General features: G+C 39.3%; 1 protein-coding gene across 8 annotated transcripts in view; it reads left to right on the top strand.

Moving 5' to 3' along the window:
* LOC130142137 (arrestin domain-containing protein 3-like) overlaps positions 1-24,100 on the top strand; it is a 34,322-nt gene extending 10,222 nt beyond the window's left edge. For 4 of the 8 annotated variants that reach the window (XM_056323592.1, XM_056323598.1, XM_056323597.1 and 1 more), the window contains 4 exons: positions 327-489; positions 1,287-1,438; positions 1,759-1,820; positions 3,132-4,928. In XM_056323592.1, the coding sequence (XP_056179567.1) occupies positions 327-489; positions 1,287-1,438; positions 1,759-1,820; positions 3,132-3,213 (459 nt within the window). In that variant the 3' untranslated portion in view covers positions 3,214-4,928. Of the gene's footprint in view, positions 1-326; positions 490-1,286; positions 1,439-1,735; positions 1,821-3,131; positions 4,929-12,976; positions 18,402-22,544; positions 22,643-23,856 lie in introns of those variants that run through there. The other 4 variants (XR_008819308.1, XM_056323593.1, XM_056323596.1 and 1 more) reach the window with 4 other exon arrangements.
* The last annotated feature ends 3,490 nt before the right edge of the window (positions 24,101-27,590 follow it).

Below are 27,590 nucleotides of genomic sequence, written 5' to 3'. Positions count from 1 at the left end.
AATTTAGTTATGAAAGAAGTACGTGTTCTGGTATTGGTGTCCTGACAGGAGATTTGGTAAGTAAATTTAGTTTAAATCTTATAAGTTCTCAAAACAGTTGTGTGTCAACTAAGCAAGTTTTAATGAATAGGCTGCATTTCCATGTGAGGGCTTATGTTAAGACTCTTAACTTGAAGAACTCGTGTCTCCATAGGGGCATGGGCCCTAAAAGAGACTATTAGAAACAAACTCCTCATGGAAACTTCCATAGAAAGACAACTCTAGACTAATATTTGTGGGGTTTTATCAACACTTCATATCTTAATCATACACTCATATTTCTTCAGGTATATGTTGATATTCCAGGAGCCATGGATTTATTCCTTAACTTGCCACTGGTCATTGGTACCATTCCTCTGCATCCATTTGGTAGCAGAACATCAAGTGTGAGCAGCCAGGGTAGCATGAACATGAATTGGCTTGGTCTGACACTGCCTGAAAGACCAGAAGGTAACTTGACAATGCACATCCCAATCAATTTGCTACTGTTTTGATTTTTGTCTGCTTTATTCATTGTGGTCTTGCCAACAGAATCAAATTGCATGCTTTCATAATAAAGCCCACAGGAAATGTGTTGTGATTTGTTTTCTTGCCACCTGTTTGTCCTATGTAGAAGAACAGAGTTTCTTCCTTCCCTGCCTTTTTCTCTCTAGTGAAATCCATCTGCCTTGGAAGGTGGCAGAAATGAAAGCACAGGAGGCAATTGTATCTTTGCACAACTTCATTACTTCCACCTCCAGTGTCCCAATCGCATCCTTGGTTATAAGGCATTACAAGCCACGATAACAGTTTCTGGGGTCTCTCACCAGCCTTAGTAGCCAAGGCTTTGTGAAAATATAAAATTCTTTTCCATGGGAAACCTCTTATGACCAAAGAGAATTATGTATTTCTTTCCTACTGTTTTCACATATCTAATATTCTGGGTTTTTTAAGTGCAAATCCCAGATCTGGAGACTTCTGGAGTGCAGAGGACTACAATGTTCTGTCATTTGTACTTCTACAGAAATTCTCTTTATGCTTTAAATTAAGGGGATTATTAAGCCACAATAAACAGTGGTCAGTCTGGTTTTGAATGTAAGCTTAATAGTAGAATAAAATGGTCTAGTCCCCCTCTCTTTAACAATTTTTTTAAGAAATCACCTACATGCTGGTGAATCTTAGTGATTAACGTTTAATATTAATCATGTTATATATTTTGACATGCATAAGAATTTGTTGTTTGAGCTGCATCTACCTTCTCCCTTTAGCACCTCCAAGCTATGCAGAAGTGGTCACAGAGGAAAACGGACAGTCCAGCCACGCACCTATAGCTGCTTTTGATTTTGAGAGAGCACTTCAAGGACAGTTATTTGCATACATCCAGGAGTTCCGTTTTCTTCCTCCACCTTTATATTCAGAAGTAAGTATATCTGTCAGAATATGATGGCTCATCTATTGTTTCTGGGTCTTGGGGGGTGTGTGTGTGTGTGGGTTTTTTTTTTGGTTTTTTTTTTTCTTTGTCTTGAGGAATAAGTTTAGGAAGCTGTTTCTCCTTCCTAAAATTACAAGAAACTGTTAAAATGATGAACACAGAGTAAGTTTGGTTTTGGGGAGGATTTTTGTTTCTAAGATGCAGATGAATTGCATCAAGAGTTTTCCTTGCCTGTTTTACAACATGGGTTACCCTTTTCTATTTTTATTTTATTTTTAACATGAGCTCTACAACCTTAAACTTAAAAGGTGCTCTGTGAAGTGCCTTGGCTTCTCTATCGTGCCATTTCCTGGAGCTGCAGACTTGGAAGGTAATTTTCCTTGGCAGCATTCTTCCCTAGTCTAATAATTTCTGGAAATTTTCAAAGGGATGTTTACCATTTTAGTAACTTTTTAAACTTGTGTATTAAAAATAAATAAGGCTTCAACTCTTTCACCTCTACTGCTTCCTAACATTTTATAGTAACCACTAAACTGTTTTGCCTGCATGTGTGTTTAAATTCTGTGGATTTAGGGCTTTCAGAAGTAGTAACATACTGGTATTCATTTCTGACTTAAGTTTTCATCAACACTTTTGGCCTTTACAGAACTAAAAATGCAGCCATTGAATAATCATGAACGAGATGCAAATTTCAAAGCTTCTCATGTTTATGTTTTTCAAGAAAAAGCAGTGATATAGGACAAAAGAAAAATATCCCCTGGCCAAATTTTGTCTGAATTCACTCACTTCAAGAAAATAGCATTATGTAGCATGATTATTCTTCTTCCTTCCCTCCCCCCTCCTTGAAACGCTACTGTGCTAATGAGCAGGCAGAAGGGTGTGTTTTCTGTGCTGGATGCTTTCCTGAGGACTCTGCTACAGCTTAACTCTAGAGCACAGCTCCCGAGTCCTTTTCATTTTAGGTACTTTGAGATTTAGAAAGAAGACTTTTTTTTTTTTTTAAAAAAAAAACCAGACAAACAAGGTTATATGAAATTAACTGATTTAATGTCGTCTAAAAGGTGCACTGTACACTTAAATTATTCTTACCATCCAGTTGTTGAGACCTAAGCTAGCAGGCTTTACCCCTCCTTTCTCCTATAGAAAGGAAGAAGAGGTAAGGTTTAGAACACATGAACTCTTTGAAACAACTCGGGATATTTGAGTATTAACTACTTTTTAATTTCAAAGTAAATCATTTTTTGTATTGATAACTATCTGCCTCTTCAAGAAAAACTTATCTGCTTCTTTCAAATCAATTAACTTTCTTAAATTATGTTTCTAGTAATATGTAGTCATCTTTTTGTATATATAATTCAAAAGACTTCTGTGCTAGTAAAGCAGAAAATTCTGAAGTTTTATATTAGTTACCATGCTTACCCTTAAATTATCATCAACTTGTAGTTTTAAATTCTTCCACTGTATCTAATATTAATATTTCTATTAACTTTTATCCAAAGTCTTGTTTGACTAGAAGATTTTTCAATTATTTCAATAACCTTTGGACTGGGAATGCCATATATCATTGTTTTAAAATTATAAAATTTTATTTTTATTTCTAGAAGTTGACTTTAAAATGTACTGGGTGGTTGTCGATTTGTTTGGTTTGGGGTGTCTTTTGGTTTTGTTTGTTCTTTGTTAGATTGATCCAAACCCAGATCAGCCCACAGATGAGAGACCATCTTGCCCCTCTCATTGAAGGAATCCATAAAAAGCTGACTTGACTTGGGTTTTGAATCACACCTGCTGTGTTGAAGATAAAGGTGTCATAGTGGAGGCTTGCTTTTAAAAGAAGTGGTATTGCTCTTGCCTGTATGGTAAATAAATGAAAAAACAAAACAAACAATGCTTGTGATCATGCTTTGACACCTACAGCATGTCATAGGACTGCTCCACGTGCTTGAAAATCTGAGGCCCCCTCCCTTAAGTAGTGGCACATACTAGGAGCAGCCTTACTAGCATACAGTCACATATTTCAAAACACTGAAACCATGTTGTAAGACAGGAATGGCTGCTACTTATGATTTGAAAATTTGCACATGCTTATTGCTTATGTTATGCAGTTCAGTGTCACTACAGCTTTTTCTCATTTATGATGGACTGTTGTTACCCCCTCCTTAATTGTTTGCGATCTGTGTAACAAGGAAAAAAAGAAAGCTTTGACAAAAAAAAAAAGGCAATGGAGACTGACAAATGCACTGATGTTTTTAAAATTTCATGTAGCCTGGACTTTACCTGCATATGCACATGCTCAGAATTGTCCTAGTAGACTGATCATGCATCACCTCTTCAGCCTGGATCCTATTGTGGATTTATTTACAGATATGCCTTCAAGCCAATCCTTCTTGTTGTATGTTTTGCAGCCAACTGTAGTAGACAAGCAACAGATATGTAGGGGTAGGGGAAGAGATAACAGAAGGAAACTAATAAGAGACTTTGTCAAGATTGTATACTTTCTTAAATCTTTTAAGAATTTGTTGCCTTTCTGCTATTATTGCAAAGCAACATTTTGTTACAGACTGTCTAAAGATCACTTAATCTCAGGTGAACTCATCACTTGCCAAACTGTTAGAATGATATTTGTTTTGTTGTGTTGCACTGTTGAGTTATTTTCTTTTGGATTTGTTCTTTGAGGGGGATTTTGAATAGGGACATGCACAAAACATACAAAGTAAAAGCAGCACCAGCAGACACCAGCAAAGTGTGAAAAGAACTTTAAAAGGGGATAGTCATATGCTGTCCAGGATTCATAGACAGATATCTTAACTAGTAGGGATGGGAAGGAGAAGGTTGGTTTGTTTGGGTTTGTTTTTATATAAATAACATGTAGTTACCTAATCACCAAAAATTCTATATAAAATGAGTCTCCAGTAGAAAGTATATTTCAGACTGCAAGAAAAGTTTGATCTATGACAACTAAGCAACAGTTCAGTTTGTGCACTTTGTATTGTCTTCAGTGTTTATGATACTCTATCATAGAATACCAGGTTGGAAAGGGACCTCTAGGATCATTTGCTCCAACCTTTCTTAGCAAAAGCACAGTCTAGACAAGATGGCCCGGCACCTGTCCCCCTGTCCAGCTGAACCTTAACAGTGTCCAGTGTTATGAAAACCACTACTTCCCAGGGGACATTATTCCAATGTCTGATTGTTCTCGTGAAAAAAATATTCCTCTTGTGTCCAATTGGAATCTCCCCATGAGTAGCTTGTACCCATTACCTTTTTTTTTTCCCATGTGACCCCTTGTAAAAAGGGAGTCTCAATCTTCTTTGTAGCCACCCTTTAAATACTGAAACATGGTGATAAGGTCTCCCCTAAGTCTTCTCTTCTCAAGGCTGAACAAACTCAGTTCTCTTGCCTTCCTCATATCGTAGGCCTCCCAGTCCTTTGATCATCTTTGTGGCCCCTCTGACCCCTCTCCAAAACATCTTTTTTTTTTTTTTTTATAGTGGGGACCAAAACAACACAGTATCTCAGGTGTGGCCTGACAAGTGTTGAGTGGAGTGGGATAATGATGACTTTATCTCTGCTGGTGATGCCCTTGTTGATGCAACTCAGCATCCTCTTGCCTTTCTTTGCTGCAGCAGCACTCATATTGAGCTTGTTGTCCATCAGGACCCCTAGGTCCCTTTCCATAGGTAGATCCCAGCCTGTGATGTGTTCCTGGATTATGTTTTCCCAGATGCAAGACCTTACACTTGTCTTTGTTGAATTTCATAAGGTTCTTGTTAGCCTATTCTTCCAGCCTATCCAGGTCTTTCTCCAGAGTGGCTCTCTCTTCTGAAGTGTCCCCTGCCAATGATACCAAACTGAGTGGGGAAAACTTCATAAGGGTATGCTTGATCCCATCATCCGGATTGCTTATGAAGATATTAAACATAAGTATCAATCCCTGGGGGACCCCACTTGTGACAGGTTGAAAAGGAGTTATTTACCACCACTCTCTGGGTGCAGCCTGTCACTAGTTCCCCACCTGCTGCACAGACTATTTGTCTAGACTGCAACGCATCAGTTTCTCTAGGAGGAGGCTGTGGGAAATTATTGAAAGCCTTGGATAAATCAATTTAGACAGTGTCCACCACTCACCCCACATCAACTGAGCAGCTTACTTTGTCATAGTAAGCAATCAGGTTTGCTAAGCATGATTTGCCCTTGGTGAATCCATGCTGGCTTTTCCCAATCACATGCTTCATTTGACTTGTGATAGCCCCCAGGAGGATTTGTTCCATAACTTTCCCAAGGACAGAAGTAAGACTGATGGGCCTATAATTTCCTGGATCCTCCTTTAAGCCCTTCTTGTAAATGGGGGTGACATTAGCTTTCTTCCAGTCTTCTGGGACATCCCCCAATTGGGGACATCCCCCCTCTTGGTTTGGAGGTCAGTAGCAGAGTGTAAAAAAAAAAAAAATAGTAAGACTAAAACTATAATAAAACTGGGTCAGAGTATCAGTGTTTGCTGACAATTGCTCTGATTGTCTCCTGGACTACTCCTGAGAGCTTTAAAACAAACAAAAAACCCAAAAACTTTAAACATACATTCATCTAGGAAGTGAGAAATAATATAGGAAAAGCACTCGCCCCGTGAGTGTACCCTAAAGAAGAAAAGAATGATGGAGCCATTAGATCGGGCCAGTGCTTTTATGCTAGAGATTTGTAAATGTAAATTTTCCTTTCAGAAAACAAAAACCACAAACACATAACTATTGTAAAAGAGACATGTCTGATGTTGACTACTTAATCTATTGTGTATATGCTTGTGCAATAAAACAGCTCAGAAGGGAGGGGGGGAAGTTAAGCTGGTGGTTCTGCATGTGCTCGTTCTTACAAAGTTCTGCCTTATTTTTAAGGCTTCATAAATATAACAAAATAGGCTTTTCCATAAGTGGCCTTTATGAGAACATGAAAGATGTTTCATGTTTCAAAAATGATGACAGGGTGAAATGAGAGTCATGTTTTAAGTGGTTCAGTTCAAAGGTTTGGGCTTTGATAACCAAAAACTGGAAATTGGGTGATGTCTTATGCTGGCCAATTTTGTGAATGTCCCTTCCTTCTGCCCTCTCTAACCATACAAAATTTTAAAATTTGATAAGATTGTTGCCATAAAAGGGCATTTGATGATTTAACTCTGTTGTTTTAACAGTCAAGGGAACAATTGCTGATATACATAGCATTAAAGTACTTGTCCCAGTATAATGGAAAACTGTATGTGAAGCAGAATTAAACAAAGTTGTAGTAATTGACGTTGCATCGCAGGCTGTGATCAGAGTGAAAAACTATATAAAACCTTATCAAATAAAGACTTCCCATTTAAAATTTTTTGTTAGTTTTTCAAAAGCATTACAGGTTCATAGTTGTAGCCCAATTTTTTATATAGAATCTTGATCTGAATTAGGAAAAAAAGCAAAACCCAAGCATTAGAGAAATGAAGTGCAATATTAAATGTTTGCTTTCTAGATTATATTCTATGGCTGTTTTGTTTTGCTTGGGGGTTTTGGTGGTGGTTGGGTTTTTTTTTTTTGGTGCTGAGTATGTTCTTACAGACTGCTTTAAGAAAACTGGAAAAGAATGTAAGTTTTCCTATTGTTCTTCCTTGTGGAAAATAAACTTTTTTAAAAGTACTTTTAAATGTTTTAACTGTAAGCCATAAGATTGTTTGTGACTTAAACATTTAATATGTGTCTTTGTATAAAATAATAGCCATAAGCATCAAATTACTATAGAAGTACATATGCCTATGTATCAACTACATAGGGGTGAAAAAAACTTTCTGGAGCTACACCACTGATTAGCACAAGAGCTAAGTTTCAGCACCTTCAGTTCCTTTTTCTTGTTTATATTTATGATTTCTTGGGGCTAGGTTCCAGATGGGAAGCTACAGTATAATCTCTTAAACTTAGAAAATATCAATAACTTGAAGGATATGAATGTCTTTCCAGGACACTTTAAAAATCACTGTAACTGGTGACCTCTGTTCAAGTTGTCTAGTATTTTCCAGTACATCTGGTGGGGGCAGGGATTGCACGTTTTCGTAGGGGTGGGAGGAAACGGGGGAAGGGGTATTACTGTAAAAGCCAGATAAACAGTGGTTTGCAGTTAGGATCTGAAGGTTGGTTTGTTGAACTGGGGTCAATAAGGTGCATCTTGCTGTTTCCTTGGAACTCTAATGTTACCAGACGTTGAAAATCACTCTCTGCTATTTGTATTTTGGTAAGTAGAGCTTTGCAAGATATTAATACAGCTCCTCAACATTCCAGAAATGAAGCACTGCCATAGCATCTTGTTTCTGCATACTGCACACAGCTGAACTTCTGATAGAATGGACTATCCTAATTGTTTGGTATCAAAATGTCATTTGACCTAAGACAATGTTCACTAGGCTAGCAGCCAGAGACTCGGGAGTCCAACATATGTTGTTCATATCTGTTGGTGTTAAAGGTACTGAAGACCACTAAATTCTCATGGTACTGTTACAGTAGGTTTTATGGTATATATTACTACCATAAACAACCCAAACATTTGATCTAACTCTTTGTATAATGCAAACAGACTTCCTGAATGTGTGAATTCTTGTGTGAAATAAAAGCATTTTGATTTCGTTTTGAATTTTGTAACTGCCAACTACGGACAATCCAGAAATATCTTTTGGTGTATTTGCCCATTAATAACACTGTTAATTTGTACCCGAGTCCTGGTTGAAACTAATGGGAACTATAAAAAATAAGGTCTCTCATTATGTTCATATACTTAGAACTCCTTTATAGCTGAATGACAATTATTAGAATATTTTTTTTTAATAACAGCACAACCCTTTTTAATAACTAAAGTTTCTAATGCTAGGTGTTAGTGGTAGAATTTAAATTCTATCATCAGTGTCATTTAAGGGACATGCACTTGGAGCATTTTTGTGCAACGTTTTCTTGAAATTGCATTATTGCATTCTTAGACCAGAACCACTGCTTATGATTATTTTTTTTACCTTTAGGTTTATTGTTAGCATTAATAAAAAGTTGGAAATTACCAGGATTATTCTTTGAGATCTGGGGTGGGTGGGTGTGTTGTATTTAAAAAAAAAAAGCAAAGCAAATGTTTTGTATTTGTGAATATTAAAATATGTGTGCATGCATATAAACCTGTGCTACATCAGGATATAAAACAAGCCCCATCCCTGGAAGTGTTCAAGGCCAAGTTGCATGTGGCTTTGAGCAACCTGGTCTAGTGGAAGGTGTCCCTGCCCATGGCAGGGGGTTGGAACTAGATGATATTTAGACTGTTTTATGATTATATAATAAAACTAATGGCTCTTCTGCATCAGCTATCCATAAAAATATACAAAAGGGTGATGAGTTATAAAATCCAGTATCTGATATTAATGTTGCAAAATTGATCAACTTTTTTCTTTTTTTGCAATTATCTAGCTAAAATAGTACTTGTTCATCCCTTTTTCAATTTAAGCCTTTCATGTTTTAGAAAAATTAACTAGTAAATCACCATAAACTACAGCTACCTTAGTTTTTCACAGCACAGCAAAACTCATAAAAGTTCAGGTTCAGAATCAAAAAAGTCTTCAGAACAAATAATTTGGGCCTTTTTCCGGTAATGGACTTTCTCCAGGGAAACTTGAATGCAGTAGGCTGGTGTTAAAAGAGGACAGCTGCTCCTAGGAATATTGATTTGGTTGGAGAGTCCAGCCTGACTCAGAGTCCAGTCACAGGCTTTCCACATTCCATGGATTTCTGAGCAGAATCTTTTTCATAGATTCTCAGAACTTTAGAAGGTGCCAAGGACTCGTACTTGCATGGCAGTTAATTAGGATATATTATTTTCCTAGTGAAAGCAACATACAAAGGCATGTTATTAGGCATGTTTCACCTGCCCTCCAGATGATATCCTTGAAATAAGAAAAAAGTAATCTATTTGTTCTCTAAGTTATCATTCACTCCCTGTCAGCTACAGCCTGCTATTTATAGAGCTGCATCTCCATGTCTCCTGATCTAGTGGTAGCTTCTGAGTAGAGGCCAGGTGATGCTGTGACATACAAGTTGAACAGTGTACCTTTAATCCAGTTCGTAACAGGAAAAATTCAGAATTTAGAAGGATGTTGTATTTTGAGGATTTTTCAGGCATCTTGCTATAAATGCCGTATTTGGATGAAGGACAGTAACTTTGTGACTAACAGTGAAGATGAGAGGGTAGGGGGTAGGACTATACAATCACAAAAAACAAACCCCAAACCCACATCCAGGAACTAATATTCAAGTGCAAAACTGGGTATTAAGCATTAAGTCTCTGTGTGTTCAGCAGTAGAGTCGGATCCCTTATACAAGAAAAACAAAAATCTGTGATAGTGAATCACCATGTATGACAGCATTGAGGTCTCCCATGAAATCCCTGTATAGGTTCTCACTAAGGACAATGGAGGGAGTTATGGTTCCTTTCTTGTTCCTTTGCATCAAGCTAGTCTAATGTATGGTTTTGACTTGCCCACTCTTCAACAAATGTTGGGAATAGGGGAAGTCAGAACCTGTTAGCTGTACATTGATTTAATAAATGTTACATTACGTCTAAAATGATTTTATGAGTGGGATGTCATTCAATCTTTCTCAAAAGGGATATGATGCTTGTTTTCAACTGAACGCTATCAGGAAACATAGTGTTAGCTGGGGAGCAAAAAACCCATCTACACAAAGTAGATAAGCAGGCACTTCTTTATCGCAGTGCTGGGTGCTCAGTGGCATCTCCACAAATCAAGCACAACTATGCAGATTTCACTGTTACGTTTATACACAACAAGTTACAATGATTGGTTAGTAAATTACTGCTGTGTCATCCTCTTCTGTTACTATGCTTGCGCAGGGGAAGGGTCTTCACCTGGGCAAGGGTCTTCTTGACCTGTGAGTGTGTTCTTTAGTATCATAATGAAGGTAGTTCACTTTGGGACATCTGAAAAGTAAGTTTTGTTGCCAAGTTAGACAGCTAGATATCTGCCTTGCCAAGTTGTCCAATAACTCATCCTATACAGAATAGAAACCAGGTGCTCTGGTTATGGTCTAGAGAATAAGGGCTTCAAGTAATACAGACTCGAATGACAAGTCGCACAACAACCCATACATCATTGGTTAATAAGTGTTAACATAATACTAATGTAGAGGCTGGCTTCTTAAAATCAAGATGTTCCTATAGTTGTTTCACAAATAAACACAAAATATAGAAAGATTCAATAAAACTTTAAGACAATCTGCAACAATAGGAGGAGGGAAAATCACTAAAAATTCAAATGCTTTTATTTTTATCTGAAAATTCATGCAATTATTTAAATATAAACAGTGCTTTAGTGCCATCAAACTGCCTAGAATCCAAATTAAACTTCGCACTAGAGATGGTCATATTAATATTCAAGGCAAATTTGTCATGCTTGTACATCAGTTAACAAACAATATCATACATTTTTCCATGGTTCATTCAGCTCTGTAGAATATATAGACCATTTATTGGGTAATGATTTCTGATTAATAAATTATTTTTTTATTATTTATGCCCTAATTTTGGGGCCAGTTATAAATCAGTTCAAGTCTGTGGGGTTAACCAGTCCATTTTTACTGTTTAGCATTGCCAAGTTCAGAAAACAGGTCACCGTAACATATTAAAGTGTGCTGGGGAAGGCTATGGAACAGATCTTGACTTGCCATCACATGGCACGTACAGGACAACCAGGTGATCAGGCCCAGTCAGCATGGGCTTATGAAATGCAAGTCCTGCTTGTCTAATCTGATCCCCTATGACAAGGTGACCTGCATAGTGGATGAGGGAAAGGCTGTGGATGTTTTCTACCTGGACTTTAGTAAAGCCTTTGATACCATTTCCCACAGCATTCTCCTGGAGAAACTGGCTGCTCATGGCTTGGATGGACATACGCTTTGTTGGGTAAAAAACTAGCTAGATGGCTGGGCCCGAAGAGAGGTAGTGAATGGAGTTACATCCAGATGGCAGCTGGTCACAAGTGGTGTTCCTCAGGGCTCAGCATCAGGGCCAGTCCTGTTTAATATCTTTATCGAAGATCTGGACAAGGGGATTGAGTGCACCCTCAGTAAGTTTGCAGATGACAGAAAGTTGGAGGGGGGAGGTGTGTTGATCTGCTTGAGGGCAGGAAGGCTCTGCAGAGGGGTCTGGACAGGCTGGACCAATGAACTGAGGCCAATTGTATGAGGTTAAACATGGGGAAGTGCCGGGTCCTGCACTAGGGTCACAACAACCCCACACATCATTACAGGCTTGGGGAAGAGTGGCTAGAAAGCTGCCTGACAGAAAAGTACTTGGGGATGCTGGTTGACAGCTGGCTGAATATGAGCCGGCAGTGTGCCCAGGTGGCCAAGAAGGCCAATAGCACCCTAGCTTGTGTCAGAAATAGTGTGGCCAGCAGGACTAGGGAAGTGATCGTCCCCCTGTACTCGGCATTGGTGAGGATGCACCTGGGGTACTATATTGTTTTGGGCCCCTCACTACAAGAAAGACTTTGAGATACTGGAGTGCATCCAAAGGAGGGCAATGAAGCTGGTGAAGGGTCTGGAGCACAAGTCTTATGAGGAGCAGCTGAGGGAGAACTGGGGTTGTTTAGTCTGGAGAAGAGGAGGTTCAGGGGAGACCTTACTGCTCCTAGAACTACCTGAAAGGAATTGTAGTGAGGTGAGTGTCGGTCTCTTCTCCCAGGTAACAAGTGATAGGATGAGAGGAAACAGCCTCAAGTTGTGCCAGGGGAGGTTTAGATTGGGTATTAGGAAAAATTTCTTCACCAAAAGGTTTATCAAGCACTGGAAGAGGCTGCCCAGGGAAGTGGTTGAGTCACCATCCCTGGAGTTATTTAAAAGACATGTAGATGTGGTGCTTAGGGACATGGTTTAGTGGTGGACTTGGCAGTGTTAGGTTAATAGTTGGACTTGATGATCTTAAGGGTCTTTTCCAACCTAAATGATTGTATGAAAGTCCAGCTGTGATTTCCAAAATTATTTCAGTATTAAATATATGGTATAAACAATAAGAAATTTGCATCAGTGTTTTAGAGCTATTTAATTATCACCCATAAATTAAAGTCTTCTTACCAGTCTTAACAGATTAAGACAGGAAAGAATTTTACTGCTGCCATTTCTTTTTGAAATCCATCAGGCACCATATATCATGACTGACTTGCACACTTCTAAAGCAATACAGTGATTCATTGGTTGTATCACATAAGGCTATCATCTCAAAGAAAGCAAATGAAGAAAACAATACCTGGTCAGTGCAGAAGTAAACCAATATAATTTAAATGACCTTTCAAATCACATCACTATGTTTACTTTTCTACTTTCTAATTTTTCCCTATTTTTTCCTTTTTAATTCAAAGTATTTCAAAGAAGGTAACAATCTTCTCTTAACCCCTTCACTGTTGTGGTGGGTTGACCCCAGCCAGCAGCCAAACACCCACCTTGCCTCTCTCTCACTCCTCTTTTCCAGGGAATGAAAGAAGTAGGATGGCAAAAAGACTCGTGGATCAAGATAATGACAATTTAATAAGGAAAGCAAAAGCTGCCTGTGCAAGGAAAGCAAGAAGAGGAATTCATTCCCTACTTCCCATCAGCAGGCAGATGTCCAGCCACTTCCTGGGAAGCTGGGCCTCAGCACATGTAGTTGTTGCTTGGGAAGACAAACACCATAACCATGAACATCCCCTCTTCCTCCTTTCCCTGAGCTTTTATTGCTGGGCACGACATCATATAGCATGGAATAACCCGTTGGTCAGTTTGGGTCAGCTGTCCTGGCTATGCCCCCTACTAACCTCTGGCCCACCCTTAGCATAGCTAAAGCAAGTCTTTGGGGGGAGGGCAGAGAGAAAGCCTTGACACTGAGCACTGTTCAGCTGTAGCCAAAATGGCTGTGTTACCAACATTGTTTTAGCCACAAATGCAAAACACAGCATCATACAGGCTGTTATGAAGGCAGTTAACTACATCCCAGCCAGACCCAGTACAACTGTCTTCCTTTTTTTATATCTTATTCAAACTTTTTAATGCTCCAAAACATTCTACTTCTTTTAGTGCTTGTATTTCCTTTTATATTCTATACCAGCAATAATGCCAAATAAGAAGCTTGATTTTCTCAAAAAAACCCCTTTCATCTACCTTCTTTACCTGAAATACCTTCCCAGAATGCACTTGTAAAGCCACTATCCATTTTCTCCCCAAAACAATATTTTTATTTAAAAATGCCAAAAGTAATGATTAGATAGAAGACTTGTGGGAATTTCTAGTATAAAATTTACTTTTAATTCATGGCATGACCTAGTAAATAGGCAGTTGCAGTATGGCAAGTCTTTTATGATATTTCCACAGCTTTATCCTGAAGTATCTCATAATGAATGGAAATTAACTTACCTTGAGGGCAATTTTATCATAAATTAAAAGCATTCACATAGCAGATTAATATCAGAGTACTATGCAGTAAACATAACCCTGCTTTACCTGTGAGATGTCTTACCAATGTCTTACAATTACCCCTTATCACCACAAAATAATTCAAGTTTTAAATGGATTGTAAGCACCATTTATATGTAGCTAACATATGGAAACCTTTTTCTAATGAAGGTTATATTATCCTACATATGATGATACATTTTGTTTACAATATCCAATTACAATGTAATTTTAAAATATATTCATTCCTTTGGCATCTTTTGACCGATGAACAAACTCCTACAATGGAAGAAGGCTCAGAGGAGATGGACACAGACAATGAGCTCATGAAGCTAAGTGAACAATATAGGGAGTAAACATAACTGTTGTAAAGAAATCTGAATTTAACAAAAAGGGGACTGGAGGGTGGCCTTTCTTTTAGATAAATGGATCATCTTGCTCTCTATCAGTTGAGTGAATCAGCTGGTTGTGTAAAAGGCCTTCCCTGAGTTAAAAAATTGTGAATGTCTTCCTGAGCCAGCCACACCAGCATGGGGGAAATATATACATGGCTCAGCCCATCACAGAGTAGAAAAACTGAGCAACTAGCAAAATTAACTTTAAAAAGAGCAGTGGACTTGAGCTGGCTTTAGCCCATATATTCCTTCCCAGCAATTGGGAATGCTTGGTGTCATGATGGTGAGCACATAGAGACTGGTAATAGGGATCACATCTGTGTTGTGATCCAACTGTATACTACAATTGCTATATTGTGCTTGTGTTGTGATTTCAGTACATTGCTGTATCACTCTGCTGAATCAAGATCCTGTGTAATGTCAAATATCTTAAAAAAGTAAATTTGGTTTTAAAAACATTAAATCCTCCTCATGTGGAATATATAAAGGAACCTAGTCAGAGAGTATTGGACTCTGACATATATTTGGTACTCTTATGATTTTGTGTGTTCTAATACTAAATAGGCTTCTGGAACTACCAGAAGAAACAAGAAAAAATATAATTGAGAGAATTCTTAGAACAAACTGTTGAAGCAGAGTGCAAGTAGTACATTGCTTCCATTTATTTGATGCTACAAAAGGCAAGCTCTACTATGCTAAACCTTACTCTCTTGGCAACTAGTTGATACATACAAAATATTCCAATAAATCATTTCTTTCTCCTTGGCTGACTATGAGCAGACCTGAAGGGAAAGATAAAAAGTTGCTGTTATTACATATAAAGATTATTACAGGGAGAGAAACCCAATTTTTGCACTAGCTACTGGCCTCTCTACCCAAAGACTCTAGCAACCACAGAGAAGTCAGTCATTTTATCACTGAAGAATATAGGGATATCTTTAGATAAATAATGCAATCTGCAGTTTATAAGTGTATTTTAACAGGAAAGTTCCTCACAGAATGCAGTGAAAACCCTCCTGGAATGTCTTCTATAGCAAATTCCTATCCAAGCTGTATCACCTCTGTCACCTGTGTAAGGCTGTAAAGAACATGAACACACATATACAGAGTACTCTGGATTAGGAACAGCTTTGATTTATGCAATTCAGAAGTCTGTTTACTAATTACACAAAGAAGAGGTCTTTCAAGTCTGTCATGGTTTAACCTTGGCTGGTAATTAAGTACCACACAGCTGCTCGCTCATTCCCCTCTCACCCAGAGGGATTGAGAGGAGAGCTGGAAAGGAATATAAAACTCGAGGGTTGAGATAAGAACAATAGTTGAAATAGAATAAAAATGAAAGAACAATAATAACAATGACAATAGCAGTTATAATGAAAAGGGGAAGGGAAAGAATAACATCCACAGGGAAAGGAACACGTGGTGCACAATGCAACTGCTCACCACCTGCCAACTGATGCCCAGCCAGTCCCTGAGCAATGACCTGCCCGCCCCAGCCAACCCCCAGATGCCAGGCATGATGGCCCATGGTATGGAATACTTCTTTGGCTAGTTTGGGTCAGCTGACCTGGCTGTGTTCTCTCCCAATTCCTTGTGCCCCTCCAGCCTTTTTGCTAGCAAGGCCCGAGGAACTGAAGTCTCACATCAAAGCCAAAACACAGCACTGTACTAGCTCCTAAGAACATAATTAACTCCATCCCAGCTGAAACCAGGACAAAGTCCAAATAAGGACATTTTGGACTTAAACACACTGTTTTATTTTCTAACTTTATAAGAAGATGTTACAGCATTGACAGATCAGGGAAGAGCGACTGACATCATCTACCTGGACTTGTGCAAAGCTTTTGACGCTGTCCCACATGGCATTCTCATCTCTAAACTGGAGAGAAATGGATTTGACAGATGGACCACTCAGTGGATAAGGAACTGGATGGATGATTGCACTCAGAGTTGTGGTCAATGGCTCAATGTCCAAGTGGAGACCGTGATGAGTGGCATTCCTCAGGGGTCCATACTGGGACTGGTGCTGTTCAACTTCTTTCTCGGCAACATGAACAGTGGGATTAAGTGAATCCTCAGCAAGTTTACTGACAGTACCAAGCTGAGTGGTGCAGTTGACATGCTGGAGGGAAGGAATGCTGTCCAGAGGGACCTTGATAGGCTTGAGAGGTGGGTCTGTAAGAACCTCATGAAGTTCAACAAGGCCAAGTGCAAGGTCCTGCATTGGGGCAACCCTCAGTATCAATACAGGCAGGCTGGGCAGAGAATGGATTGAGAGCAGTCCTGGGGAGAAGGACTTGGGGGTGCTGGTGGAGGAAAAGCTTAAGACAGCCTAACAATGAGCGCTTACAGCACAGAAAGCCAATCTCATCCTGAGCTGCGTCAAAAGAAGTGTGGCCAGCAGGTCAAGGGAAGTGATTCTTCCCCTCTGCTCTGCTCTTGTGAGATCCCACCTGGAGTACTGCATTCAGCTCTGAAGCCCTCAACATAAAAAGGACATGGACCTTTTTGGAACAAGTCCAGAGGAGGGCCATGAAGATAATCAGAGGGCCTCTCCTATGAAGACAGGCTGAGAGAGTTGGGGTTGTTCAGCCTGGAGAAGAGAAGGCTCCTGGGAGACTTTATAGCAGCCTTTCAATACTTAAAGGGGGCTTGTAAGAAAGATGGAGACAGACTTTTTAGTAGCGCCTGTAGTGATAGGACAAGGGGGAATGGCTTTAAATTAAAAGAGTAGATTTAGATTAGATATTAGGAAGAAATTCTTTCCTGTGAGGGTGATGAGAGACTGGAACAGGTTGCCCAGAGAAGTTGTGGATGCCCCATCCCTGGAAGTGTTCAAGGCCAGGTTGGATGTGGCTTTGAGTAACCTGGTCTAGTGGAAGGTGTCCTTGCCTATGGCAAGGGGGGGTTGGAACTAGATGAACCCTAAGGTCCCTTCCAACCCAAAACATTCTATGATTCTATGTTCTGTTTCTGCAGCTCCTAGATCTTTCTAAATATGGTGACAGTTCTAATAATTTTCAAAACATTATTATGGGATTATTCTAGGATGCTCAGAATCTTACTCAGGAACTAAAGCAAACACTTTTCCAGCTCTAGTATTAATGCAAATTGTTGACATGAGGAATAAACACTTTGGTGACCTTTAAAAAATTTCAAGTTCATAATTTTAACTCAGCTCCCCCAAAAGTCTTATGGCTAGCGCTGTTACAAAAGGACAAAGAGTAAAACAAAATTAAGAGCCATGTAACTTATCAAAAAATAAAAACTACCATGTTTCACCAGATGCAATAGTACATGCCACAAAATTAACTGGTACTATGTAGTGAAAAACTGTTCATCATACTGCTATTTCATTTGTTCCAAAGCAAAAGTTACCATCTATCTGCTTTCAGTGTAGTCCAGTGTCAGTCTGCAATGCTGAACAAGGACAATACAATAGCCAGATTTTGTAAATTGGGCTGCTATACAGATGACCCTAATTACAACATGCAAATTGTTGGTTAGTACAAAAGACACTATATTGAGCAACATAAACATGGGCATCCCTTTTTAAAGGTATACTATAAGAACAAAGTGTCTTGCAAACAGACTCCAGACATGGGCCCATTGAAGTAAGGATAGTGAAAGTGCATCCTCATCAGAGGCAAGGCTGGCTGACTCTCAGGAACAGCTGTAAAGAAAATCCATCACTTGCCTATTCATATGATTTCTGTAAAAGGTGCTGCTGACACCAACATACTTGCTCTGTGTGAGTGGGGAGAAGGAGACTGTGTCACTATCTTCCCTAAGAGGGTCAAATCTGTTCACATTTTCATTGGCTTAATATTCTTGGTTTCTCCTCTAGGATTCACAGCTGACACTAGTTATTTCTAGGAGTTTTTCCACTCCTGTACTGACTATAACCCCTCCCCCATACTCCCCCTACTCCAGAGGAGTCTGGAGCGAAGGAATGAAGTTGAGCCTGGGAAAGGGGGAGGAAAGGTGTTGTTTTAATGTTTGTGTTTTCCTTTTCCACTATTCAAATCAGTAATTAAATATCTATTTTAATTAGCAATAAATTAATCTTCCCCATTTGAGTCTGGTTTGTCTGCAACAGTAATTGGTAAACAATCTCCCTGTCTTTATCTTGACCCACAAGCTTTCTTGTTTCTGTTCCTTCTATTTTTATCCCCCATCCCACTGAGCAGGGGGAGTGAGCGAGCAGCTGGGTGGGAGTTTGGCTGTTAGTCAATGCTAACTCACCAGAACTGGAAATTTTACTTCTACATAATGTTATAAAGATGCATATAGATAGCTTTTTTTTCCTTTTTTTCTTTTTTTTTTTTTCATATTGCTTATACACAAGACATTGAAGAGGGAAAAATTATAATAAAAAGTAGGTTTTATAGTTCACTGACTTGTTTATTGAGTTAAAGAGCTAAAAATTTCTTCCATTCTGTTATTTTGTTTGTAGTTTACTGATTTTATTTACTTTTAGCTCTAACTCAGTTTCCTCTAGCTCTGAATCATGACTACTATATTAGTAAATGTGAAAAAAAGGAAATTTTTAACGTCCCAAATAATCTTTATTTCTGTGGAAGGAAACTAATAGAGTGCTTTACTCAAACCACACAGAATCAACACAAAGCAAGTAGCATCACCAGGAAAAAAAAAGCAGTTCTGGGGAAATAACAGCCCTGATCTATTAAAAATATTATATATTTCCCTACACCAATATCTAAACAGTCACTGACAATGATGCCTATATAATTTGCATGTTGTATGTCTGTCAAATAAATCAAAGATCCAGATGCAAAATCTACCAATGATGACATTCTGCTGGTGACTTTCAAACCATAAGCTAATGAGTAGGACACAGTGAAGCATAAATGTCATATTTTTTAATCAGAGATGTTATTTTGGGCAGCTGTGCTATTTAAAGAAAAACTGATTTTAATTTCTTTCAGTTTGTCAAACTGTGTCCTGGTTTCAAACATGGTATCAGCCTTCAAAATATGTCAACAGAATGATAAGGAGGGAATGTTTTTAAGTTGTAAATGAAATAAGTTAATGAAATTTAAACCATTTACTTCCAAAATGAAAGGAATACAGCATCCTACAGTGTAGAACATAGTGAAGAATTAAGACACATATTCTAGGTTGTGCCATAATCATAGAATCATAGAATGATTTGGGTTGCAATGAGCAGGGGCATCTTCCACTAGATCAGGTTGCTCAAAGCCCCGTCCAACCTAACCTTGAATGTTTCCAGGGTGGGGCATCTACAACTTCTCTGGACATCCTGTTTCAGTGTTTTACCACCCTTGTCGTAAAAAATGTCTTCCTTATATCTAATCTGAATATATCTTCTTTTAGTTTAAAACCATTATACCTTGTCCTATTGCTACAGGCCCTACTAAAAAGTCCCCATCTTTTTTTTAAGCCCCCTTTAAGTACTGAAAGGCTGCAATAAAGTCTCCCAGGAGCCTTCTCTTCTCCAGGCTGAACAAGTCCAACTCTCTCAGTCTTCGTAGGAGGGGTGCTCCAGCCCTGTGATCATCTTTGTGGCCCTCCTCTGGACCTGCTCCAACAGATCCATATCTGTCTTGTACTGAGATCCATCTATCCAGAGCTCGATGTAGTACTTCAGGTGGGGTCTCACCAGCATGGAGCAGAGGGGGGGAACCACCTCCCTCAACCTGCTGGCCATGCTTATTTTGATGCAGCCCAGGTTTTCTGGGCTGCAAGTGCACATTGCTGGCTCATGTCCAGCTTTTTATCCACCAGTACCTCCAAGTCCTTCTCTTCAGGGCTGCTCTCAATCCCTTCATCCCCCAGCCAGTATTGATACCAGGGGTTGCCCTGAACCAGGAGCAGGACCTTGCACTTGGCCTTGTTGAACCTCATGAGGTTCACATGGGCCCACTTTTCCAGTTTGTCCCAGTCCCTCTGAATGGCATCCCATCCCTCAGGCATGTCAACCACACCACTCAGCTTGGTGTCATCTGCAAATTTGCTGAGGGTGCACTTGATTCCACTATGTCATTGATGAAGATACTTAACAGTACTGGTCCCAACACGGACCCCTGAGGGACACCACTTGTCACTGATCTCCATCAGGACACTGAGCCATTGACCACTACTCTCTGTGTGCAACCGTCCAGCCAATTCCTTATCCACTAAATAGTCCATCCATCAAATCCATCTCTCTCCAATTTAGAGAGAAGGATGTTGTGGGGGACTGTGTCAAAAGCCTTACAGAAGTCCAGATAGATGATATCCATAGCTCTTCCCTTGTCCACTGATGTAGTCCCTCCATTATACAAGGCCACTCACTAGGTTGGTCAGACAAGATTTGCCCTTGGTGAAGCCTCATCAAATAATGCAGTACAGGCAATTTACTAAAACCAAGCTTACTGGATGTATTTTGTGTTTCATTTCATGATTGTTTTGGCCTAAACATCAGAATTCTGCAACCAAAACTGCAGAATGCTTTATCAGAATTGCCAACTTCACAGATCCAAAGTGGTGCATCCAGCACACCTGCAATTACTCTATGCTTATCACAGCAAGTCTCAGACCTAGTGCACACAGATTATGTAATTGGTCTGTGCACACTGATTTTTTCTGCACATGCTCTGCGAGATTCAGAGGCATTTCTATAATTCATTGGCAACATTTTAAGTAACATTAAGAGGGTTTTTTATAGCAAAATGAACTAAACACTTATAAAACATGATACTATATTGGGGATTTTTGCTTTAAGCCACTGTTTCACAAAATTGGCAGTTGTCTTGTCAGCCAGCCTGTGCTGAAGTTTTCTGACATCCACATCATATTCTAATATACTCTGCTCTAAATTCTATCTTTTTAAAGTGACTGGTGCTCTTGCTAATAAGTTATTTGTCCTGGCACTGTTGAAGGACACCGTTAGTGTCTACCACTCCTGGCAAAGCTCACTGGTAAAAAAAAAAGATTGTGAATGCAACTAAGCCATAGGCAGCACTGCAGATGGCCTGTCCAGAGGCTTCAGTAAACAGTGAGACTCACCACATTAAAAACACATTTCTGGAATTACTTTTACTACTGCCCCTCTGATGGTGGTGTGCACAGAAACACACTCTCTACATTTGTCTAATAAGAGGCTGTCCAAAGGATACCTGTATGCAGGGTGTACAGAAGGAAGGAAAACAAGTGTATTGTATGCACTGTATTCATGTTCTGCAATAAAACTCTCAGTGCTGCAATTATCTGATAAGTTACTTTAAAAATGGCACTAGAGTGAATTATGACAACCAAATCTTATACCTTAGAATGACACTGTTATGCTTATAACAAAACATTTTGCTGCTTTTCTCTTAAGAGAATATGGTGCTTATTACCTATGAATGTGCAATACAGATTTCAAACAAAAGTTGACTATCCTAACACTACTTAATGACTGAGCGTACCAGTAGGGAAAAGGCTTCTAGGGGACACCTAGAAGAACATGTCTTCTAGGGTAAGGCACATCAGGACCAAATTATTAGCTCAGGGGAAAAGCAAAGAGCCATACATGCTCAGACATCTAGATAGTGTCAGCTATGTTCTGTGAAATAGAGCCATTTTCTATGAAAGGAGCATGGCTGTGGTTCACTGATGGATTGTTGTACAATAATATGGTCCAGTGCAGCAAGTTATGGCAAAAGGGCAAAACTCAGCAACACATATCAAATAATCACTCAGGGGGCATTTATCTAGTGCCAAGAGTCAGAACACCATGGAAAGTAGATTGGTGGGAGCTCTGGGAAAAGGAACAGTACAACAGTACCCTTGGGATCTTTATGGACCTGACTTTTCTCTAAGTCTCTAACTGAACTCTAGATTCACCAAATCATGGTGGGAACATGGTTCTCTAGGAAAAGTTGTACCAGTCACGCACGACCTATGAGGGTTACTCAACCCATGGATGTGTAAAGATCATAACCACGGGTTACTAAGATTCTGTAATACACAAGGACATGGAGGCTTTGTTTCTATGAATTCCTTTATTATAAATTACTACAAATTACTACTAGTAAAACAAGTGTATATTACAAGTTACTACAAAATTACCACTAATAAAGTATGTATATACTTATGATCATTTACTTATATGCTTTCCTATATATATAATTTGAGGTGTTACCAGTATGACACTCACCAAATCACTCCAGGAGTGAAGCTAACTGATGACAGAAAAATCTTTTTTCATAGATGATCCACATCACAGAGTCTGGAGACAGCTAGGTGTTCCCAGAAAGTCTGGTCTGTTCAGGAGAAGCTCTTGCAGAGAAGCTTGTCTTGGGTAGATGGTGAGTTACTTTTATACCTTTTTGGTGTAGATACATAAGTGGACATAGGTCAGCAGTTCCCGGAACAGTTATTGCTTACTTTGTTTTCCTGAAAGGTCAGTTCTTTATGATAGTTTCTTTGTTCTGAACCTATCAAGGGTGTCTGGGCTCCCTGCTGAGCTTATGAGGGATGCCTAGGGCTCCCAGATAAGTCTTTGTCAGGTTGTTTATGGGGTCACCATTGTGGCAGCTCTGTCACTCCACTCATGAGTCATTAGGGGTGAGACTACACCATATCTGGTGTGTCTCTCTTGCCTCCTAATGTGTGAGGCAGAGGAGACTATCTGCATCAAGCCCAATGTTATGACTTCTGAGAAGGTTTGTCAATTGAGACGCAAGTATGCAGTACCAGTTTAGATAGAAGTGATGCACAAAGTGATTTGTTACAAGATATAATCTAAAAAAGCACAATTCCAACAGCTAAAATAAGAGCTAATATCCTTAAACTGCCTGTGCCGATGTTCTGAGGTCTGGTAGTGAAGACCATAGCCATGACCAGTCAGACGGCAGACCCTCAAGCAGAGATTGTTCTCAGGCTATTTGGTGAAAGGTATGAATATGTTGAATTATATTTACATTGTATTAGATTTGGTTAGATTAGTTAATGTAAAAAAACCAGGTAGTATTTATTAACACACAAACACCTCCTTGTGAGACAGTCTTAAGACCCAGTGGTTTTGGATAGCTAGTTGTGAGAGCAAATTAATTTCAGATTGTAGATTCTTTAAAGCATCTATAGTAGCATTTTGGGCAGTTTCAAGTGCAGTAGAAATGTTAACAATAGCTCATTCTGTTGCAAATTGTCTTAAAGTTTTATTGAATCTTTCTATATTTTGTGTTTATTTGTGAAACAGCTATAGGAATATATTGATTTTAAAGAGTTCATTTCCATGTTAGCATTATGTAAGCACTTATTAACCATTGATGTATGGGTTGCTGTGCTGCTTGTTATCCAAGACTGTGTTACTTGAAGTCCCTATTCTATAGACCATAATACCCCTAGTCCTTATTCTCTAGACCATAACCAGATCACCTAGTTTCTATTGTGTATAGGATGAGTTATTGGACAACTTGGCAAGGCAGATATCTAGCCATCCAGCTTGACAACAAAACTTACTTTTAAGGTGTCCTGAAGTGAACTACCTTCACTATAATACTAAAAATCACACCCACAGGTCAAGCAGACCCTTGCCCAGGTGAAGACCCTTCCCCTGCACAAGCATAGTAACAGAAGAGGATGACACAGCAGATATTATAATTATATGCAAATTATGAACCAATCATTGTAACGGAGAGTGTACTACCTTGTAATTGTTGTGTATAAATGTGACAGTGAAATCTGCATAGGTGTGCTTGATTTGTGGAGATGCCACTGAGCACCCAGCATTGCAATAAAGGAGTGCCTGCTTCTTAATACTACATTGGTGTTAAGAGGTTTGATTCCCGATGTTGGTGACAATTCTAATTCAACAATACTCAAAGTTAAAAACAACACACATACAAACTGGTGAAACTTGGTCTTTCTACTAAGAAGTTAGATGCTTCATGCTTATTACATACAGAGTAATGGTTTCATAGAAAGTTAAATGTTAATTTTTTAGATTTAAATGCATAGGGGGCAAGATGTGCTATAGTACAAGTGCCTGCCCACTGTAGTGGTAGACTCCTATAGGCATTAGTGCCACAAAGACAGAACCACACAGGTGTTAAAACGGTAGGAATACAGCTTTACCAGAAGTTTCTGCGATACTGGCAAAGTGAGCACCATGGAATGGAAGAACAATCAAATTTTATTAAGCATGTTTGCCTTAATTGGATTGTCCAAAAGAGGTTGTGATCTACACAACCAGATACAATTCTTGATACAAGAATTATTTACTTTTTTAAAAAGACATATGTAAATATCTATAAAGAAAAACAAGAAAGAATTTGAAAAGCAGAGGATGTTAATCAACCCTTACAAACAGTTAACATGACATGGCCTTGGGAGAAGGAATAGACACCATAAATATGTCAAGTTGCTGCCAACAAGATAAGCTCAAGGAAAACCAAATGGTTAATGAGACCAAACAGAAAATTACTTGAACTATGCGTGAACTATCCTAATTAGCGTAGTAAAAGATCCACCCTCGAGCAAAGAAAGCCCCCGAATAACAAAGCCCCCTCCCCATAGAACATGCTAGTGGAAAAAAAGAATACTGTACCTTTAAATGGAGACGAGGCTCATAAGAACCAATGAGAATTAAGTGTGACTAAATGTAATTATAAACAATTGTTCAAAATGTATAAAGTGTTTTACCATGTGTTAAGAGGTTTTGTGTTTGTGGATTTACCACCTAGCACCTATCTCTGTGCAGACATGTAATAAATATCTCAACTCTGTGTGTGGATTGGCTCATGCAAAACGGGTGAAGAACCCAAGATTTGGGAAAACACTGGGCCACATGTTTCCCAACTATCGTTAGTACTTAGCTAACCATTATTCTGTAAACTGCAGTATGTAGAATTCAGACCAGTGAAACTATAGTATCTTTGGTATTTCGTACTATTAACATAACATGTAAGATTCCAGAGTCTTAGATTATAAAAAAATGTCATAATTTGTAATTGCTAACTCATGTTTACATGTCCATGAGTTTCCCAGGTCAGAACCAATAAAATCGTGTGTTCTGTCACATTTAAATTGAAACTGCACTTGGGTGTGATTATAATACAGAATATAATTATAATCACTTAATCTCCTGTCCTGGTTTCAGATGGGATAAAGTTAATTTTCTTCTTAGTAGTTAGTGCAGTGCTGTATTTTGGCTCTGATGTGTGAACAATGTTGATAGCACACTGACGCTTTTAGTTGTTGCTGGGTGATGTTTATACTAAATCAAGGACTTTTCAGTTCCTTGGGCCCTGCCGGTCAAAGGGCTGGAGGGGCACAGGAAATTGGGAGGGGACACAGTTAGGACAGGTGACCCAAACTAGCCAAAGAGGTATTCCATACCATATGACGTCATGCTGAGTATATAAGCTGGGGGAAGAAGAAGGAAGGGGGGGGCGGACATCTGGCATTATGGCGTTTGTCTTCCCGAGTAACCATTATGCGTGATGGAGCCCTGCTTTCCTGGGGATGGCTGAACACCTGCCTGCCCATGGGAAGCAGTGAATGAATTCTTTCCTTTGCTTTGCTTGCGTGCGCGGCTTTTGCTTTACCTATTAAATTGTTCTTATCTTAAGCCTTGAGTTTTACATTCCTTTCTGATCCTCCTTCTCATCCCTCTGGGTGAGGGGGAGTGAGCAAGCAGCTGCGTGGTGCTTGGTTGCCGGCCAGGGTTAAACCACGACATCTCCCCATCCAGGTTAAATTTGTGCCCTGGGGCATTATAATGCACCAGGGGGCCTTATCAGAGCTTTGAAAGACTGTTATTGATAATCTGGGGTGCTGGGGAGTAAGTATTCCAAATGAGGTTGATACCATGATGCAGGAGTCCTCAAACTTTTTAAACAGGGGGCCGGTTCACTGTCCCTCAGACACTGTTGGGGGCCGGACTATAGTTTGGAAAAAAATAAACAAATTCCTATGCACACTGCACATATTTTATTTGTAGTAGTGCACAAAAACCAGGAAAAAGAATGCAATATTTAAAATGAAGAACAATTGTAATCAACAAAAACAAATAATATTTCAATGTGAACTATGGGCCTGCTTTTGGCTAATGAGATGGTCAATGTTAGGTTCCATATTTGTCACTGCTAGTCGTAGCAAGTGATGCAAGTGTTCATCAGTTAGTCTGGATCTGATTGGAGATTTCAGATGTTTCATTTGGGAAAAAGTCTGCTCACAGACATAGGTGCTGCCAAAGATGGTTGCAATTTGGAGTGCATGGTTCCTGAGATTATGATATGTCTCTGAGGGGAGAGATGCATAGAAATTAGTAAGGCTGCTTGATTTGAATGCATCTTTCAGTGAGTCACAGGTCTGTAGTTTGGCCAATTCCATTTGGTAAATCGGATCAACAGTTTCGATGTCAACAGAAAATGGGTTCCGGAAAAGTTGTATGTCCCGTTCATGGAGACGAAGCTCTTTAAATCTAATTTGAAACTCCTTTTGCAACATTTCTAGTACATCCATACATGTTTTGTTTGGGAACGCAACTGCTGGTTTTTCTGCAGACAGGTTTTGAGTTGTGGGGAGATGGCAGAAGTTTTCCTCCTTTACTTGGTTAATGAGCAGGTCTAATTTGACTTGAAATGCTTTCACATGTGAATACATATCACAGATGAGCTTCCCCTTTCCTTGAAGTTGGACACTGAAATCATTGAGTAGCTCTGTTACATCTGTCAGAAACGCAAGGTGCCATTTCCATTCTGCATCTTTGAGCACTTTGTTTTTAGAAAGCACAAAATCATAAACCTGTGGAAGTAAGTCATAAAATTGTTTCAAAGCTCTCCCTCGACTCAGCCAACGGACTTCTGTGTGGTACAGAATATCTTCATAGGCAACATTTAGCTCAGACAGAAATTCCTGAAACTGTCTGTGGTTTAGTGCATGAGCTCTAATGAAGTTAACACAAGAAACCACAATTTTCATGACAGAGTCCAGCTTCAGTGATTTACAACACAGTGCTTGTTGGTGGATGATGCGGTGTATGGCTATTGGATGTGAATGGCTGTGTTTGTCCATCTCTTTGTTAATGCGTGCAACCATTCCTTTCATGGACCCCACCATGCTAGGAGCACCATCAGTTGTCACACTGAATAGTTTACCCCAGTCCAGCTCCAAATCATTCATAGTTTGGCAAACTTTCTCATAGATATCCTCTCCTGTAGTTGTTCCTTTGATGCTTTTCAGTGCAGCAAGCTCCTCTGTGACTTCGAAAGAATCATTTGTCCCACGAATGAAAATTAGAAGTTGTGC

The sequence above is a fragment of the Falco biarmicus genome, chromosome W (assembly GCF_023638135.1).
Source record: "Falco biarmicus isolate bFalBia1 chromosome W, bFalBia1.pri, whole genome shotgun sequence".
Taxonomy (NCBI): domain Eukaryota; kingdom Metazoa; phylum Chordata; class Aves; order Falconiformes; family Falconidae; genus Falco; species Falco biarmicus.
Note: the sequence above shows the minus strand (reverse complement) of the source record. Positions and strands in the feature narration are given on the sequence as shown.